At 57.7% G+C, this 18,242-nt stretch overlaps 1 protein-coding gene across 2 annotated transcripts; it reads left to right on the top strand.

Annotated features, from left to right (window-relative positions):
* The first annotated feature begins 9,217 nt into the window (after positions 1 to 9,217).
* Positions 9,218 to 17,370, top strand: LOC138754252 (tumor necrosis factor receptor superfamily member 5-like). Of its 2 annotated transcripts, XM_069918192.1 has the most exons (10): positions 9,219 to 9,495; positions 12,366 to 12,453; positions 13,090 to 13,218; positions 13,611 to 13,775; positions 13,936 to 14,029; positions 14,600 to 14,730; positions 15,065 to 15,184; positions 16,087 to 16,115; positions 16,224 to 16,401; positions 16,518 to 17,370. In XM_069918192.1, exons 1-10 carry the CDS (start codon positions 9,421 to 9,423, stop codon positions 16,838 to 16,840), a joined length of 1,332 nt encoding a protein of 443 aa, XP_069774293.1. In that variant the 5' UTR covers positions 9,219 to 9,420; the 3' UTR covers positions 16,841 to 17,370. The 2 variants fall into 2 exon arrangements, with proteins under 2 accessions (XP_069774294.1, XP_069774293.1); XM_069918193.1 differs by lacking the exon at positions 15,065 to 15,184 and having other exon boundaries at positions 9,218 to 9,495.
* The last annotated feature ends 872 nt before the right edge of the window (positions 17,371 to 18,242 follow it).

The following is an 18,242-nucleotide window of genomic DNA, read 5'->3' as shown; positions in this document are numbered from 1 at the left end:
TAATACCTGAAGATTTACTGGGATGTTGCCCGGACAAATTACAGGGACATGGGTTGAGGGGGAATAAGGACGAGTTTATGGAGCAAAGACGAAGGGACGAAGTAAAGGGGTTCAATTTCAAGAAGTATTTGGACTGGGCACAAGGAGTGGAGGGGTGCAATGGGATAAGGACAGGTGTGCAAGTCAGCAGGGCAGGACAAGACAAAATGGTTCAGTGTAGGGCTGATTATTGGCTGTGGTTTTCCGAGAAACGGAATTGGAATTAGGATTTATTGTCATTGACAAGTCGTGAAATTCGGTGTGTTTTTTTTTGCAGCCTTGCATGGAAAACATCCATATTATGAACCACCTTACAATGATATTAATAGTATATAAAGTATATACTATTTAAAATGTTAAAAATAGTAAGGCTTTGTCTTTGGTTCATTGACCATTCAGGAATCAGACAGCCGCAAGGAAGACTCTGTCTTTGCGCCACTGAGCACTCATCTTTGGGCTGCTGTATGTTTTCCGCCCCTCGCTCTGACGGTAACCGAGCAAAGTGGCTGCGGCCTGGTGAGGTCTTTGAAGGGTGAGGCTTCTTATTTTCATGTGCTGCTTCTTGTCCTCAGAGTTGTGCCGCCGTGTCAGGCTGGGAGGCAACCCTCCCAAATGCCCTCTGCCTGTGACCGACTGACCCTCCTCAGATACCCCATCGGGAGACCCCAGGATGGATCCTCAGAGACGTCGGCCCCGCCAGGAATTTGATGGCGGCCTTGATGAGGACCAGCCTGTATCTCTCCTCCCCCAACTCCCTCCCAGAATGTCCCATCACCTCCTCTGCTGATGGTGAGTGCCAGCTCATTGCCACCAACATGAGCCGATTGACTTCCCTTCTGGCCCCTTCCTCATTGCCGTCTGCGATTCTGCCGACAATCGTGGTGCCATAGGTGAAATTGTAGACGGTGTCAGAATCGTGTCTGGCCTCACATGGCAGCATCCTGGTGTAAACGTCCATATTACGAACCATCTTACAACTATACTAAATATACAAAAAAATATAAATAGTAGTGCACGAAAAGTAAGGCAGTGTCTTCAATCATTCAGGAAACTGATGGCAGCATGGAAGACTCTGTCCTTGTGCCGGGTTGGATCCGTTCATATTAGATGCCCCGCAAGACAGATCCACCTCCCCCCACCCACTCCCCACCGGCAGCAAACCATTGACTGAGTGTGCAATCAGGTGGCACCAGGACGGGACGGAGAACATGGGGGCCAGTCCAGCATGGATACATTGATCAGGTAACCCCTCCCCCCAGAAGAACCAGGTATGGATCATGCCAGCAAAGGGGCCAACCCCCCCCCCCACCCCCACCCAGCAGGGAGCCTGGGCTCAATAAGCAAGATTTAAGCCACATCGGGTCCGCTCACTAGTTGACTTGAACAGATCTGACCCGGCACAAGGACAGGGTCCTCCCCACTGCCGTCAGATTCCTGAGCGATCAAAGACACTTCCTGACTTTTCATGCACTACTATTAATATTTTTTGTAGATATAGTATTGTTTTTAAATGGTTTGCAATATGGACATTTCCACAAAAATGGCCAAATTTCCCAGCCCACCATTGGGCACCCACGAGGTGGGAGACCAGCCATGATCCTGAGTCCACTCTCTCTTCAGAGACCTCTCCACCCACCTGGACCATGGCCTCTTCAATCGTCTACCATCAGTGTGGGGTGGGGAAGGTCCAGGATCCTGAGACGAGCATTCAGTGGCACAAGGTCTTCCCCACTGCCGGGAGCTGGGGGAAGGGTTTGCGGTATAGGCCAGAGGGCTTGGGACCACTGAACTTCCCGGGCCCGCGCCACTCAAGTGACTATCGATAGTTCGAGCCTTCCTACCATCTTTAAACGGGGGGGGGGGGTGTGTTTGGGAGGAGAGTGAGGGGGAGTGAGATGGGGAGAGAGAGGAGGAGAGCACGGAGGGAGGGAGAGAGAGAGAGTGGAAAGTGGGGAGAGAGAGAGGGCAGAGGGAGGAAAAGAGAGGGAAAGAGCACAGGGAGGGAGAGAGGGGAGGGAGAGAGAGCAGGGGGAGGGAGAGAGAGTAGAGGGAGGGAGCAGAGGGAAAGAGAGTGGAGGGAGGGAGAGAGAGTGGAGGGAGGGAGAGAGAGTGGAGGGAGGGAGAGATCAGAGAGAGGGAGGGAGAGATAGCACAGGGAGGGGATGGAGAGATGGAGGCAGGGAGGGAGAGTGGTGGGAGGGAGAGACAAAGGGAGGGAGGGAGAGACAGAGGGAGGGAGAGACAAAGGGAGGGAGGGAGTGCAGAGGGAGGGAGGGAGAGATGGAGGGAGTGAGGAGGGAGGGAGAGATCGAGGGAGGGAGGGAGAGCCAGATGGAGAGAGAGCGGAGGAAGGGAGAAAGAGACAGAGGGAGGGAGGGAGACCTGGATGGAGGGAGAGAGGAGGGATGGAGAGAGGAAGGGAGGGAGAGACAGAGGGAAGGAGAGTGGCGGGAGGGAGAGAGCAAGGGAGGATGAGCATAGGGAGGGAGAGTGGAGGAAGGGAGTGATGGTGGGAGAGAGAGTGGAGTGAGGGAGTACGGAGGGAGGGAGGGATGGCTGGATGGAATGCAGGGGGAGGGAGAGACTGAGGGAGGGAGAGTGAAAGGAATGAGAGTGAAGGGAGGGAGAGTGAAGAGAGGGAGAGACAGAGGGATGGATGGAATGCAGAGGGAGAGATGGAAGGAGGGAGAGATGGAGGGAGGGAGAGTGGAGGGGAGTGTGGGGAGGGAGAGATGGAGGGAGGGAGAGCAGAGGGAAGGAGAGTGGAGGGAGGGAGAGCGGAGAGAGGGAGAGACAGAGGGAGGGAGGGAGAGCAGTGGGAGGAGAGACGGGGAAGGAGAGCGGAGGGAGGGAGAGACAGAGTGAGGGAGAGACAGAGGGAAAGTAAGTGGGGAGAGACAGAGGGGGGGAGAGATGGAAGGAGGGAGGGAGGACATGATGGAGGGAGTGAGAGAGAGGGAGGGAGAGAAGGAGGCAGGGAGAGACGGAAGGTGGGATGGAGAGCTGAGGGAGGGAGAATGGAGGGAGGGAGGGAGAGCGGAATGAGGGAGAGTGGAGAGTAGGAGAGATGGAGGGAGGGAGTGAGCAGAAGGAAGGAGAGTGGAGGGTGGGAGAGCAGAGAGGGAGAGACAGAGGGAGGGAGGGAGAGTGGAGGGAGGGAGAGCAGAGGGACGGAGAGCAGAGGGAGGAAGAGCAGGGAGGGAGAGTGGAGAGAGGGAGAGGAGGGAGGGAAGGTGGGTTGGAAGGAGATGGAGGGATGGAGAGATGGAGGGAGGGGTAGGGAGAGGGAGGGAGGTAGAGATGGAAGAGGAAGGAAGGAGGGAGGGGAGACGGTGGGAGGGAGAATGGCAGGTGGGAGAGATGGAAGGAAGGAGAGACGGGGAGGGAGAGCGGAAGGAGAGAGAGGACAGTGGGACGGTGGGAAAGACAGTGGGAAGGAGGGAGACCAGTGGGAGGGTGAGGGAGGGAGCCAGGGAGTGATGGAGAGAGGGAGGGAAAGTGGAGGGAGGGACAGTGCAAGGGAGAGAAAGAGGGATGGAGAACAGAGGGAGGAGAGATGGAGGGAGGGAGAGTGGAGAGTAGGAGAGATGGAGGGAGGGAGTGAGCAGAGGGAAGGAGAGTGGAGGGTGGGAGAGCAGAGAGGGAGAGACAGAGGGAGGGAGGGAGAGTGGAGGGAGGGAGAGAAGGAGGGAGGGATGGAGAGCAAATGGAAGGAGAGTGGTGGGATGGAGAGGAGGGTGGAAGGGAGAGACAGAGGGAGGGAAAGATGGAGGGAGGGTGGAGGGAGAGATGAAGGGAAGGAGGGAGAGAGATGGATGGAAGGAGGGAGACAGAGGGAGGATGGAGGGATGGAAAGGGAGGGAGGGAGAGGCGAAGCAAAGGAGAGATGGAGCGAGGGAGAGGGAACGATGGAGAGCAGAGGAAGGGAGAAACGGAGGGAGGGAGAGTGAAGGGAGGGATAGAGAGCAGAGGGAAGGAGATATGGAGGGAGAGTGAGTGAGGGGGAGTGGAGGGAGGGAGAGCAGGAGCTAGAACATAGTGAGGGAGAGATGGAGAGCAGAGGGAGAGTGGAGGGAGGGACAGACTGAGGAGCGAGATCAGAGGGAGGGAGAGTGGAGGAATGGAGAGAAGGAGGGAGGGATGGAGAGCGAATGGAAGGATAGTGCAGTGAGGAGAGATGGAGGGTGGGAGGGAGAGACGGAGCAAGGAAAAGATGGAGGGAGAGGGAAGGGAGAGACAGGGAAGGAGGGAGAGACAGAGCAATGGAGAGTGGAGGAAGGGAGAGTGGTAGGGAGAGATGGAGGGAGGGAGGGAGGGCATGACAGGAGGGCAGGAGTGACAGAGGAAGGGAGAGTGGATGGAGGATGAGAAGGAGGCAGGGAGAGATGGAGGGTGGGATGGAGAGCTGAGGGAGAGCAGAGGGAGGGAGAGATGGAGGGAGAGTGGAGGGAGGGAGAGCAGAGGGACAGAAAACAGAGGGAGGGAGAGCAGAGGGAGGGAGAGTGGAGAGAGGGAGAGGAGGGAGGGAAGGTGGGTTGGAAGGAGATGGAGGGATGGAGAGATGGAGGGAGGGGAAGGGAGAGATGGAGGGAGGTAGAGATGGAAGAGGAAGGAAGGAGGGAGGGGAGACGGTGGGAGGGAGAATGGCAGGTGGGAGAGATGGAAGGAAGGAGAGATGGGGAGGGAGAGCGGAAGGAGAGAGAGACAGTGGGACGGTGGGAAAGACAGTGGGAAGGAGGGAGACCAGAGGGAGGGTGAGGGAGGGAGCCAGGGAGTGATGGAGAGAGGGAGGGAAAGTGGAGGGAGGGACAGTGCAAGGGAGAGAAAGAGGGATGGAGAACAGAGGGAGGGAGAGATGGAGGGAGGGAGAGATGGAGGGTCAGAGAGAGGGAGGGTGGAGGGAAGGAGAGTGGAGGGAGGGAGAGTGGAGAGAGGGAGAGATGGAGGGAGTTTGAGGTGAGTGGTTGAAAGATGGAGGAAGGGAGAGCAGAGGGAGGGAATGACATCAGAGGAGAGAGAGTGGAGGGAGTGAGAGAAGGAAGGAGGGATGGAGATCAGATGGAGGGAGAATGGAGGGAGTGGGAGATGGATAGTGAGGGGAGAGACAGAGGGAGGGGAACATGGAGGGAGGGGAAGTGAGATGGAGGGAGGGAGGGATAGATGGCTGGAGGGAAGGATGGAGGGAGGGAGAGACAGATGGAAGGAAGGAGATACAGGGGAGGGAGAAACTAGGTGGAAGGGAGAGATGGAGGGGGATAGACGAAGGGATGGTAGGCGAGAGAATGGAGGGAGAATGGAGGGAGGGAGGGAGTGGTGGGAGGGAGAGACGGAGGGAAGGGGAGCAGAGGGAGGGAGAGGGAGGGAAGGAGAGCAGAGGGAGGGAGAGATGAAGGGAAGGAGAGTGGCGGGAGGGAGAACGAGAGTGTAGGGAGGGAGAGATGGTGGAAGGGAGAGTGGAGTGAGGGAGAGCAGGGGAAGGGATAGACAGCGATGGAGAGTGGAGGGAGGGAGAGACAGAGAGTAGGAAGGAGAGAAAGATACAGGGAAGGAGAGCTGAGGTAGAGCTGAGGGAGGGAGTGACAGAGGCAAGGAGAGTGGAGTGAGGGAGGGAGAGTGGATGGAAGGAGCGAGAGCTGAGTGAGGGAGGGAGTGAGTGAAGGAGGGAGGGATGGAGAGCAGATGGAGTGGAGGGAGGGAGAAACAGAGGGAGGAAGGAGGCAGGGAGAGATGGTGGGATGGAGAGCCAAGGGAGGGAGAGCAGAGGGAGGGAGAGATGGAGGGAGGTAGAGCAGAGGGAGGGAGTGAGAGCTGAGTGAGGGAGGGAGTGAGTGTAGGAGGGAGGGATGGAGAGCGGATGGAGGGAGAGTGGAGGGAGAAACAGAGGGAGGGAGAGAAGGAGGCAGGGAGAGACAGAGGGTGGGATGGAGATCCAAGGGAGGGAGAGCAGAGGGAGGGAGAGATGGAGGGAGGTAGAGCAGAGTGAGGGAGAGTGGGAGTGATGGAGGGAGGGAAGGAGTGAGAGTGGAGGAAAGGAGAATGGAGAGAGAGAGAGCAGAGACACAAAGGAGGGAGAGATGGAGGGAGGGAGCAAGAGCAGAGGGAGGGTGGAGGGATGGAGAGCAGAGGGTGGTAGGGAAGGAGATACAGAGGGAGTGAGAGACATAGAAAGGGATGGAGGGAGAGACAGAGGGAGGGAGGGAGACGAAGGGAGAGATAGACAGAGAGCGGAGGGAGGGAGAGACAGAGAGTGGAGAGTCAGAGGGAGGGAGGGAGTGATGGAAGAAGAGAGGGAGTGGAGGAAGGGAGGGAGGGAGAGACATAGGGAGGGAGAGCAGAAGTAGGGAGAGATGGAGGGAGGGAGAGATGGGGGAGTGAAAGCAGAGGGAGGTAAAGAGGTGGGAGGGAGAGAGGCAGGAGGGAGCCACGAAGGGAGGAATAAATGGAGGGCAGGAGAGATGGGGAGAGGGAAGTAGAGAGGGAGTGGAGGAAGGAATGGAGGGAGAGCCAGATGGAGGGAGAGCAGAGGGAGAGAGAGTGAAGGGAGGGAGAGACAGAGGGAGGAAGAGAATGAGGGAGGGAAGGAGAGTTGATGGAGGGAGAGCAGAGAGAGGGAGAGGCTGAGGGAAGGAGAGGCAGAAAAGGGAGAGACAGCAATGGAGAGCAGAGGAAGGAAGAGACGGAGTGAGGAATAGATGGAGGTCTGGGGAGAGATGGAGGGAGGGAGGGAGTGATAGGAGGGAGTGTGGATGGAGGGAGAAGGAGGCAGGGGGGAGACAGAGGGAGGAATGGAGAGCCGAGGGAAGGAGGGAGAGCAGAATGACAGAGAGATGGAGAGAGGAAGGGAGGCTGGAGGGAGTTTGACTGGAGTGGTTGAGAGACAGAAGGAGGTAGAGTGGAGGTGGGGAGCGAGAACTGAGGGAAGGAGTGTGGAGGGAGCAGGGAGGGAGGATGGAGAGCAGATGGAGGGAGTGAGGGAGGGACAGTGGGAGGAAGAGACGGAGGTCGGGAGGGAGAGTTGATGAAGGGAGAGGTTAAAGAGGGAGAGGCGGAGGGAAGGAGGAAAGGAGAGGTGGAAAAAGGGAAAGAGCAATGGAGAGCGGAGGGAGGAAGAGATGGAGGGCAGGGGAGAGACAGAGGGAGGGAGGGAGATACAGAGGGAGTGAGAGACAGGAAGGGATGAAGGGAGAGATGGAGGTAGGGAGATGGAGGGAGGGAGTGATGGAGTGTGGGAGAGACAGAGGGAGGGAGGGAGAGAGACAGATGGAGAAAGAGAGACAGATGGAGGGAGTGTGGATGCAGGGAGAGGAGAGCAGAAGGGAGAGTGGAGAGAGGGAGAGCAGAGGGACGGAGAGCAGAGGGAGGGAGAGCAGAGGGAGGGAGAGTGGAGAGAGGGAGAGGAGGGAGGGAAGGTGGGTTGGAAGGAGATGGAGGGATGGAGAGATGGAGGGAGGGGAAGGGAGAGATGGAGGGAGGTAGAGATGGAAGAGGAAGGAAGGAGGGAGGGGAGACGGTGGGAGGGAGAATGGCAGGTGGGAGAGATGGAAGGAAGGAGAGATGGGGTGGGAGAGCAGAAGGAGAGAGAGACAGTGGGACGGTGGGAAAGACAGTGGAAAGGAGGGAGACCAGAGGGAGGGTGAGGGAGGGAGCCAGGGAGTGATGGAGAGAGGGAGGGAAAGTGGAGGGAGGGACAGTGCAAGGGAGAGAAAGAGGGATGGAGAACAGAGGGAGGGAGAGATGGAGGGAGGGAGAGATGGAGGGTCAGAGAGAGGGAGGGTGGAGGGAAGGAGAGTGGAGGGAGGGAGAGTGGAGAGAGGGAGAGATGGAGGGAGTTTGAGGTGAGTGGTTGAAAGATGGAGGAAGGGAGAGCGGAGGGAGGGAATGACAGCAGAGGAGGGGGAGTGGAGGGAGTGACAGAAGGAAGGAGGGATGGAGATCAGATGGAGGGAGATGGATAGTGAGGGGAGAGACAGGGGGAGGGGAAGATGGAGGGAGGGGAAGTGAGATGGAGGGAGGGAGGGATAGATGGCTGGAGGGAAGGATGGAGGGAGGGAGAGACAGATGGAAGGAGGGAGATACAGGGGGAGGGAGAAACTAGGTGGAAGGGAGAGATGGAGGCGGATAGACGAAGGGATGGTAGGCGGGAGAATGGAGGGAGAATGGAGGGAGGGAGGGAGTGGAGGGAGGGAGAGACAGAGGGAAGGAGAGCAGAGGGAGGGAGAGATGGAGGGAAGGAGAGCAGAGGGAGGGAGTGATGGGGCGAGGGAGAGATGGAGAGCAGTGGGAACAGATAGATTGAGGGAGGGTGTGATGGAGAGTGGGAGAGATGGAAGGAGGGAGAGTCAGAGGAAGGGAGAGATAGTTGGGAGGGAGGGAGATCCGGACAGAGCAGATGGAAGGAGTATTAGAGGGAGGGAGAGACAGGGAGTGGCAGAAGGGAGAGAGGAAGATAGGGAGAGCATAGGAAGGGAGAGATGGGAGAAATGGGGAGGGAGAGCAGAGGGAGGTAGAGATGGTAGAAGGGAGGGAGTGTGGAGGGAGGGATAGCGGAGAGTGGGAGAGATGGAGAGGAGGGAGGGAAGGCAGGTGGAAAGGAGAGAGAGGGATGGAGGGGAGGGAAAGATGGAGGGTGGGGAGACTGGGAGGGAGAATGACAGGTGGGAGAGATGGAGGGAGGGAGAGGTGGAGGGAGGGAAGGATGGAGGGAGGATGAGAGGGACAGATGGAGGGAGGGAGAGAGAGCAGGAGGGAGAGACAGTGGGATGGTGGCAGGGAGACCAGAGGGAGGGTGAGGGAGGGAGGCAGGGAGAGATGGAGAGAGGGAGGGTGGGAGAGACGGGGGAGGTAGAGCAGAGGGAAGGAGAGTGGAGGGAGGGAGAGATGGGACAAGGGAGAGATGGAGGGTGGAGATGGAGGGAGGTAGAGATGGAGTGAGGGCGAGGCAGAGATGGATGGAGGGAGGGAGAGATAGAGGGAGGGAGCGACAGAGGGAGGGAGAGCTGGGAGGGTGAGCGGAGAGAGGGTGGGAGGGAGAGACAGATGGAGAGAGATCGGAGGAAGAGGGGGACGGAGGAAGAGAGGGACGGAGGGAGAGCTGAGGGAGGCAGGGTGAGCAGAGGGAGGGAGAGATGGAGTGCAGCCCTCATATCTCGTACACATTTCCTGTTCTCTGAACCACACCGACAGGAAACGGCTCCCTGTTTACCTGCTGCCGTCCTCCCTCACTCTGAGCCCCAGGCGCCCACGCTCTCTCTCTCCTCGGTCCGCCGCCGAACGACACTCGCCGGCCACGGGCGTCTCCCTCCCCCCCACCGCCCCCTCGCCCAGCCCCCCTGCAACACCCTTCTCTCTCCCGCCTGCACCCCTAGATGGTGGGGTGAGGCGATGATGGGCAAGGGAGGGGGGCGCAAACTGGTCCTGTTCATACTCTGGTGTCTGGTGACAGATTGGGGGCGAGTGGTGAGTCTGGGATGGGTGGGTAGAGGGGGGGAAAGAGAGGTGGAGGGTGGACGGGGAGACAGAGGGGGGAGAGAAAAGGGGAGGTGTTTGACGGGAGGGGAGGGAGAGAGGGGGAGTTGGGAGAGAGGGGTATGACGGGAGAGAGAGGGGTGAGGGGTTTGACGGGAGAGAGGTGGGAGGGGGAGAGAGGAGTTTGACGGGAGAGAGGGGTTTAACTGGAGGGAGAGGGGGAGAGAGGGGTTGAACGGGGAAGAGGGAGGGGGATAGTACTTTGACGGGAGAGAGGGAGAAGGGGGAGGTGGGAGAGGCGTTTGTCGGGAGAGGAGGGAGGGGAGAGCGGTTTGCGGGAGGGGGGAGGGGAGAGGGTTTGACAGGAGAGTGGGGAGAGTGGTTTGACGAGAGAGAATGGGGAGGGGGGGAGGGGTTAGGGGTTTGATGGGAGAGGGGGGGAGGGGTTTGACAGGAGGGGGTAAGGGGTTTGACGGGAGAGGGGGAGCGTGGAGAGAGAGGGAGAGGGGTTTGACGGAAGAGCGGGGGAGAGGGGTTTGACGGGTGAGATGGGGAGAGGAGTTTGACGGTAGAGTGGGGCGAGGGGTTTGACAGGAGGGGAGAGGGGTTGAACGGGAGAGAGGGATAGGGGTTTGACGGGGGGAGGGGTTTGATGGTGGGGGGGGGAGGGGAAGTGTGTCTGTGAGCCTTGATGGTCTGACCTTTTTAACGGTGATATTTTCGTGAGAAGACGACGTCTCTCTGGAGACTTTCAACAACATCCTGTGCTTGTCTGTGCCCCCCCCCCCCCCCCCACCAGTGAGGATCAGTGTGTGCGACCCGTTCCCCTCCCCCCCAGTGAGGGTACGTCTGTGGGGACACGTCCTCCCCAGTGAAGGTCCGTATGTGGGACACGTCCTCCCCAGTGAGGGTCAGTGTGTGGGACCTGTCACCCCCCCCCCCAGTGAGGGTCCGTGTGTATGGACGCGTCCACCAATGAGGGTGCATGTGTGTGGGATCTGTCCCCCCCCATGAGGGTTTGTGTGTGGGACTCATTCCACCCCCCCCCCAAGGGAGGATCAGTGTGTGTGGGACCTTTCCCCCAAAGTGAGGGTCTGTGTGTGTGGGGCCCATTCCCCCCCCCCCCGTGAGGATCCTTGTATGTGGGACCCGTCCCCAGTGATGGTCCATTTGTGTGGGGCCCATCTCCCCCCTTGTGAGGGTCTGTGTGTGTGTGGGACCCCCCTCCAATGAGGGTCCATGTGTGGGACCCTTCCCCCCAGTGAGGGTCCGTTTGTGTGGGGCCCATCCCCCAGTGAGGATCAGTGTGCGTGGGATCCTTCCCCCCAGTTAGGGTCTGTTTGTGTGGGACACCCCCCTGTGAGGGTCCATTTGTCTGGGACCCATCCCCTCCCAGTGAGGGTCAGTTTGAGGGACCATCACCCATAGTGAGGTCCGTGTGTGTGTGGGACCCCCCCCCCCACAGTGAGGGTCCATGTGTGTGGGGCCAATTTCCCCCCCCCCCCCAGTGAGGATCCTTGTATGTGGGACCCGTCACACCAGTGATGGTCCATTTGTGTGGGGCCCATCTCCCCCCTCGTGAGGGTCCGTGTGTGTGTGGGACCCGTCCCCATGGTGAGGGTCCGTTTTTGTGGGACCCATCCCCCAGTGAGGATCAGTGTGCATGGGATCCTTCCCCCAGTTAGGGTCTGTTTGTGTGGGACACCCCCCTGTGAGGGACCATTTGTGTGGGACCCATCCCCCCCCCAGTGAGGGTCAGTTTGAGGGACCATCACCCATAGTGAGGGACCGTGTGTGTGTGTGTGTGTGGGATCCCCCCCCCGAGTGAGGGTCCGTGTGTGTGGGACCCATCCCCCAGTGAGGATCAGTGTGCGTGGGATCCTTCCCCCCAGTTAGGGTCTGTGTGTGTGGGACTCCACCCCCCCAGTGAGGGTCCGTTTGTGTGGGACCCATCCCCCAGTGAGGATCAGTGTGCATGGGATCCTTCCCCCCAGTTAGGGTCTGTTTGTGTGGGACACCCCCCTGTGAGGGTCCATTTGTGTGGGACCCATCCCCCCCCCAGTGAGGGTCAGTTTGAGGGACCATCACCCATAGTGAGGGACCGTGTGTGTGTGTGTGTGTGGGATTCCCCCCCCCCCCCCGAGTGAGGGTCCGTGTGTGTGGGACCCATCCCCCAGTGAGGATCAGTGTGCGTGGGATCCTTCCCCCCAGTTAGGGTCTGTGTGTGTGGGACTCCACCCCCCAGTGAAGGTCCGTTTGTGTGGGACCCATCCCCCAGTGAGGATCAGTGTGCATGGGATCCTTCCCCCCAGTTAGGGTCTGTTTGTGTGGGACACCCCCCTGTGAGGGTCCATTTGTGTGGGACCCCATCCCCCCCCCCAGTGAGGGTCAGTTTGAGGGACCATCACCCATAGTGAGGGACCGTGTGTGTGTGTGTGTGTGGGATCCCCCCCCCCCCCCCGAGTGAGGGTCCGTGTGTGTGGGACCCATCCCCCAGTGAGGATCAGTGTGCGTGGGATCCTTCCCCCCAGTTAGGGTCTGTTTGTGTGGGACACCCCCCCCCCAGTGAGGGTCCATTTGTGTGGGACCCATCCCCCACCCAGTGAGGGTCAGTTTGAGGGACCATCACCCATAGTGAGGGTCTTTGTATGTGTGGGACCCGTCCCCCACAGTGATGGTCCATGTGTGGGACCTTTCCCTCCAATGAGGGTCTGTGTGTGTGGGACTCCACCCCCCCCAGTGAGGGTCCGTGTGTGTGGGACCCCACCCCAGTGAGGGTCCGTGTGTGTGACCCGTCCCCTCCAGTAAGAGTCCGTGTGTGGAGGACCGAGCATTGAATAGATCCCCTCTCTCTCTCCCAGGTGACTGGTACTGGACGAGGCAGTTCCGAACCAGACCGAAACACCCTCAATACAACTTTAAAAGGCTGTTATGCCAAATGCCCACCAGGTTTGGAATCTTTCCTGACCCTGACACCCCTCCCTGTCTCTGTCACCCTGTCCGGTCCCCGACACCCCTCTCTGTCTCTGTAACCCCCTCTGGTTCCCTACACCCCTCCCTGTCTCTGTCACCCCTCCTGTCCCGACACCACTCCCCGTCACTGTAACCCCCTCCGGTCCCCGACACCCCTCCCTGTCTCTATTACCCCTCCGGTCCCCGACACCCCTCCCTATCACTGTAACCCCCTCAGGTCCCTGACACCCCTTCCCGTCTCTATAACCCCCTCCGATCCCCGACATCCCTCCCCGTCTCTGTCACCCCTCCGGTCCCCGACACCCCTCCCCATCTCTGTCACCCCCTCCCATACTTGTGCTGGGTTTAATTGTACTGATCTGTGATAAAAATCTCTATCGAACTGAAACGGTTCTGTTCCGTGACGTTATCGAGACAGAGATGAAAGTTTCAGAAAAAATATTGTTGAAGGAAGTAACTTAATGTGTGTAAAGCATAACTGTTCATTCAACAACAGAGAAGGGGGAGGGGGAAGGTTAGAGAGAGGGGAGAGGGTGTATAGAGGAGAGAGGGGCAGAGAGAGGTGGGGGAGAGGGGGGACCTGTGAGATCTAACTCCTTTCCTTGTCGACAGGGAAGTTCCTGGTGGCTCCGTGCCTCGAGGGATTTTTTCCCCAGTGTACCCTGTGCCCTGCAGGATCTCACTCTGAAACGTGGAACCTTGAAGCAAGTTGTTCGAGCTGTCGGGGTCCGTGTAGACAAGGTAGGGGTCTCCCCGCATCCCCGTCTCAGTCCCCCCTGTCCCACCACACTTACTCCCATCCCCTCTATCAATTCCCCCTCAATCAATGAATGATTACAGGATGTGGGGATATTTACAATCTCTCTCTCTCTCTCTCTCTCTCTCTCTCTCTCTGACTCACTCCCCTTCTCTCTCTGTCTCTCACCTTTGCTCCACCTCTCTCCCCCTCCCCTTCTCTCTCTCACCCCTTTCTCCTCTCTCTCACCCTCTCTCCTCCCTATCTCCCCTCCGCCCCTCTGTTCCCCTCTCCCCATCTCCCTCCCTCTGCCCCTCACCCCCCTCTCTTCCCCCTCTCACCCCTCTCTCCCCCACTCTCCCTCATCTTCTCTCTCCTCCCTCTCTCCCTGGAACAGACATGGGTCTGATCGAGATACAGCCCTGCACCAAGAATTCGAGGCGGAGATGCTCCTGTCGTTCTGGAACGTTCTGCAGGAATGGGATGCTTCCAGAAGATACAACGTGCACGCGATGTGACCCCCTGTCCAAATGTCCCCCTGGGGAAGGAGTCTCGAGACCAGGTGAGAGAGAGGGGGGGAGAGAGGGAGGAAGGAAGGAAAAAAAAGGGAGAGATGGGGGTAGACAAGGGGGAGAGAGGAGGCAGAGGGAGGGGGAGAGAGAGGGGAAGACAGGAGGGAGAGGGGGTTTTCTGGTTCAGTTCTAACCCACATCTCCTTCCAGGCGATCACTCGAGAGACACTCAGTGCCAGAAATGTCCAGAGGGAACCTTCTCAAACCACTCGTCCGTCTCAGACCAGTGTACCCCTCACAGAAAGTGAGTCTCACGCAATCAACTCTTTTCTGTATCCCCAACACCCCTCCCCGTCACTGTAAACCCCTCCGGTCCTAGACACCCCTTCCCGTCTCTGTAACCCCCTCCAGTCCCCGATTCCCCTCCATCTCTGTAACCCCCTCCAGTCGGAGACACCCCTTCCAGTCTCTGTAACCCCATCAGGTGCCAGACACCCCTCCCTGTCTCTGTCAACCCCTCCGGACCCGATACCCCTCCCTATCCCTGTAATCCCCTGTGGTCCATTGTTTGTGAAGAATTATGTGGGAAATTTTGTCTTAGTGTCACTGACCTTCTCTTCCCCCACTCTCTCCCCATCTCCCTCCCCCACTCTGCCCCTCCCTCCACCCTCTCTGCCCCTCCCTCCACCCTCTCACTTTCTTCCCTTTCTCCCCCTATCTCTCTCCCCCCTCTCTGTATCCCCGTCTCTGTATCACCCTCTCTCTTTCTCCCCTCTCTCCTCCTATCACTCCCTCCCCCTCTCTCTCTCCCCCTCTCTCTCTCTCCCCCTCTCTGTATCACTTTCTCTCTCTCTCCCCTCCCCCCTCTGCCCAGCTGTTCTTCCCAGGCGGATGTCCAATCCATCCCCGGTAACGCCACGTCGGATACAGTCTGTTTCACGCTCACAGACGGTCAGTCCCGGAGGGGTGACCGGAGGACGCTGACCGACTCGGGGCCCATGGCTGGTGAGGGCTAGTTCCCAGGCCGGACGGAGGGAGGGGACGAGGGAGGGGGGAGGAAGGGACCGCGGAGGTGGGACGAGAGGGCGATCCCGAGCCGCGCGGAATTGACCTTTTGAGGGAGGAGGTGTGGAGGGAGCACGGAGCTGTGAGGGAGCTCTGCAGGAAGGAGGGAGCTCCCCAAGGTCAGGGGAGAGGTCGAGCTGAGGGACAGAGAGTGCTCCCCAGGGATTTCCCCAAGGGCGGGGGTTGGGGGGGTGGAAGGGCCAGGAAGGATCTCTGAGTGGGAGAGAGTTTCCCAGGAGGACAGGACTCAGGTAAAACCTTCGTTCCCCTGCAGAGACCACATCAGTGCTCCTCTGGTTCCTTAGCATTGGGCTTGTCACGATTGCCATCAGTCTTACCCTCTGCCTCCTACGGGACTCTCGAAACATCGCAGCGCATCCCGTCGTCAAAAAAGGTCAGAGAAGGGGAGGGATGTTAGGGACCGGAGGCGTTTCCAAAGACTGGGAGGGGTGTAGGGGACAGGAAGGTTTACAGAGACTGGAAGGGGTGTTGGGGACCGGGGGGGGGGGGTGTTACAGAGACAGAGAGGGGTGTAGGGGTCTGGAGGGGGTTACAGAGACAGAAGGGTGTTGGGGACCGGAGGGGGAGTTACAGAGATGGGCAGGGATGTTGGGGGAACGGAGAGGGTTACAGAGATGGGGAGGGGCGTCAGGGACCGGAGGGGGTACAGAGAATGGGAGGGGTGGAGGGTACCGGAAGGGTTTACAGAGACTGGAAGGGGTTACATAGGCAGGGAGGGATGTCGGGGACTGGAGGGGGTTACAGAGACGGAAGGGTGTTGGAGACCGGAGGGGGGGGGGGGGAGATACAGAGACGGCAGGGGTGTTGGGGAATGGAGAGGGTTACAGAGATAGGGAGGGGTTTCATGGACCGGAGGGGTTTCCAGAGACAAGGAGGGGTGTAGGGGACCGGAAGGGTTTACAGAGACTGGGATGGGTACAGGGGCCGGAGGGGGTTACAGAGTCAGGGTGGGGTGCAGGGGACCTGGGGGGGGGAGGTTACAGAGACAGGGAGGGGTGTCGGGGTCTGGAGGGAGTTACAGAGAAAGGGAGGGGTGTCGGAGACTGGAAGGGGTTACAGAGACAGGGAGGGGTGTTCGGGACCGGAGGGGGGGTTACAGAGACAGGGAGGGGTGTTCGGGACCGGAGGGGGGGGGGGTTACAGAGACAGGGAGGTGTGTAGGGGACCGGAGGGGGTTTGAGAGAAATGTAGGGATGTCGGGGGTTACATGGATATCGTGAAGTTTCAGCGACCCTCTCTGATGTCTGCCTTTCTCTTTCTCTCCCCACTCCTCAGCGTTCCAGTCCTGTCTCCGAGACCCCGAGGTCAGTATCTCCCTGTCCACCTGACCCCCAGCGTGTTCGCCCTGCGCCGCCAACTCCTGGTTCCTCGCTGGTCGATGATTAACATCTCCCCTCGCTCTCCCTCCCCAGGAGCCATTGGAACCCGGTCCCCCGCCCGATCTCCGCGAGGATGCGGTCGACCAGCCTCCACTCCACCGGATCTCACTCCCTCTCCCGCGTCCCTCCCCGGAGGAAGATCCCCTCCAGGGCGACGCGACGGAGGGTCCTGTGCACAGAGGAGAGGCGGACAAGGGAGGTGGAATTGTCGGTAAGGACACCGGGGGAACCGCGTGTGGGATACGGAGTCTGGGAAACTGCGTGCGGGATGCGGAGACAGTGTCTTGTGACGAGATCGTCCTTTCTCTCCCTCCCACCCCCTCCCAGGTCCCGTCTTCATCTACAACCCCGCTCGCGTCTACATGGGCGTGATCGACCAGACCGAGGCGCCCCGCCCCGAGGGCCCCCGGAGGTGCCCGAGCCTCCCCTACCCCCGGCAGGAGGCCGGCGGCCCCGACCCTCGCCCTTTCCCGGTACAGGAGCACGGCAAAGAGAACCACCTCTCGCAGGAGGCGTCCGGCGACTCCCTCCCCGGACTGGGGAGGTGGGATCGGGCCGTGGGCTGGGGAGCAGAGGAGGCGGGCACATCCAAATCATTCTTTAACGTTCGAATCCAGCCCGCGTTCACCAGCTCGGCTCGCTCCGCGTGAAGTCCTTCTTCCCCTGTCACCCTCGAACCCGTGTCCTCTGGTCTGTGGGCAAAGCCAATGGAGATTGAAACCGTCCATCCCCCTCAAATCTACCCCGCGTTCTTCTATGCTGCAGGGAACTGGTTCGAACTCTCCCTGAAGTCTGGGCAACATCCTTTTAAATTAGGGGATAAATTCACGAACCTGTTTGACCTTTCCCTGTAACTCAGTCCCTGACATCCAGGCAACAGCCCAGTAAATTTTCAGTGGATAAAGTCCCAAACCTGTCGGACCTTTCCCTGTAATTCAGTACCTGACCTCCAAGGCAACGTCCCAGTAAATCTTCAGGGGATAAAGTCCTGAATCTGTTGAACCTTTCCCCCGTAACTCAGTCCCTGATGTTCGGCAACATCCCAGTAAATCTCTCTGCCCTCTTTCTGTCTAATCGAGATCTCTCCTGTCGTTAGGTGACCAAAGCTACACTGCATACTCCAGATATACAGGAAAAATATTTTGTTTCTACACAAATAAATAGTTTTGTACGAATAAAAGCCTTGGAAACTTTTTCTTATTTCTTTTTTTAAAGTTTATTTAAAATTTTACAAAATATAAGCATAAAATACACAAATAAAAAAACCCTAAATTACCCCCTATACCCCTCACCTCCCACCCTCCAATCCACTATCCCACCCCTTACTATCCACCCCCTTCCCCGCCGCTAAATATACACAAAGAGAAGTATTAAAACAAACAAATAAAGTGCATTAGGTTACAATACATCATTTCAACAATTCAAACAAAAATGTTAAAAAAATATTTACACATCTAAATTCATACATTTCAAGTATGGAATCCACATTTTTTCAAAAAAAAGAATGATTATTTCAAATTATATGTAATTTTATTATGCCACCTCTGTATACTCAACTCTGCATCATTTTTCCAAGTTTCCGCTATACACTTCCCAGCTACTGCCAAGCTGCAATCCAAGATTTATCCAAACTTGCTGCTAATGGATTCATATATCCTAATAAACACAAGCACGGATCCACATACAAATCTACTTGAAATAAATCCCCTCGCAAAAATTTTATAATCTTTCCCCAAAAGGGTCTGACCTTTGTACAATTCCACACAGAATGAACAGAAGTACCTATCTGATCTCCACACTGAAAACACAGATCAGTATCTCTAAAACCATACCTCTTTCACTTTTCAGGAGTTAAACATAACTGATGTAAAAAAATTATAATTAACTAAACTATAACGTACATTATCTAATTTTGTAACATTATGCAAACATAAATCTGACCACAGTTCCTCAGAAATAGAAGTAGATAACTCCTGTTCTCATTTATCTCTTATTCTCAATACACCTACCTTCTTCATTTTTACCTGTAACAATGAATACATTTCAGAAACA

Source organism: Narcine bancroftii, chromosome 2 (genome assembly GCF_036971445.1).
Source record: "Narcine bancroftii isolate sNarBan1 chromosome 2, sNarBan1.hap1, whole genome shotgun sequence".
Classification (NCBI taxonomy): Eukaryota; Metazoa; Chordata; class Chondrichthyes; order Torpediniformes; family Narcinidae; genus Narcine; species Narcine bancroftii.
Note: the sequence above shows the minus strand (reverse complement) of the source record. Positions and strands in the feature narration are given on the sequence as shown.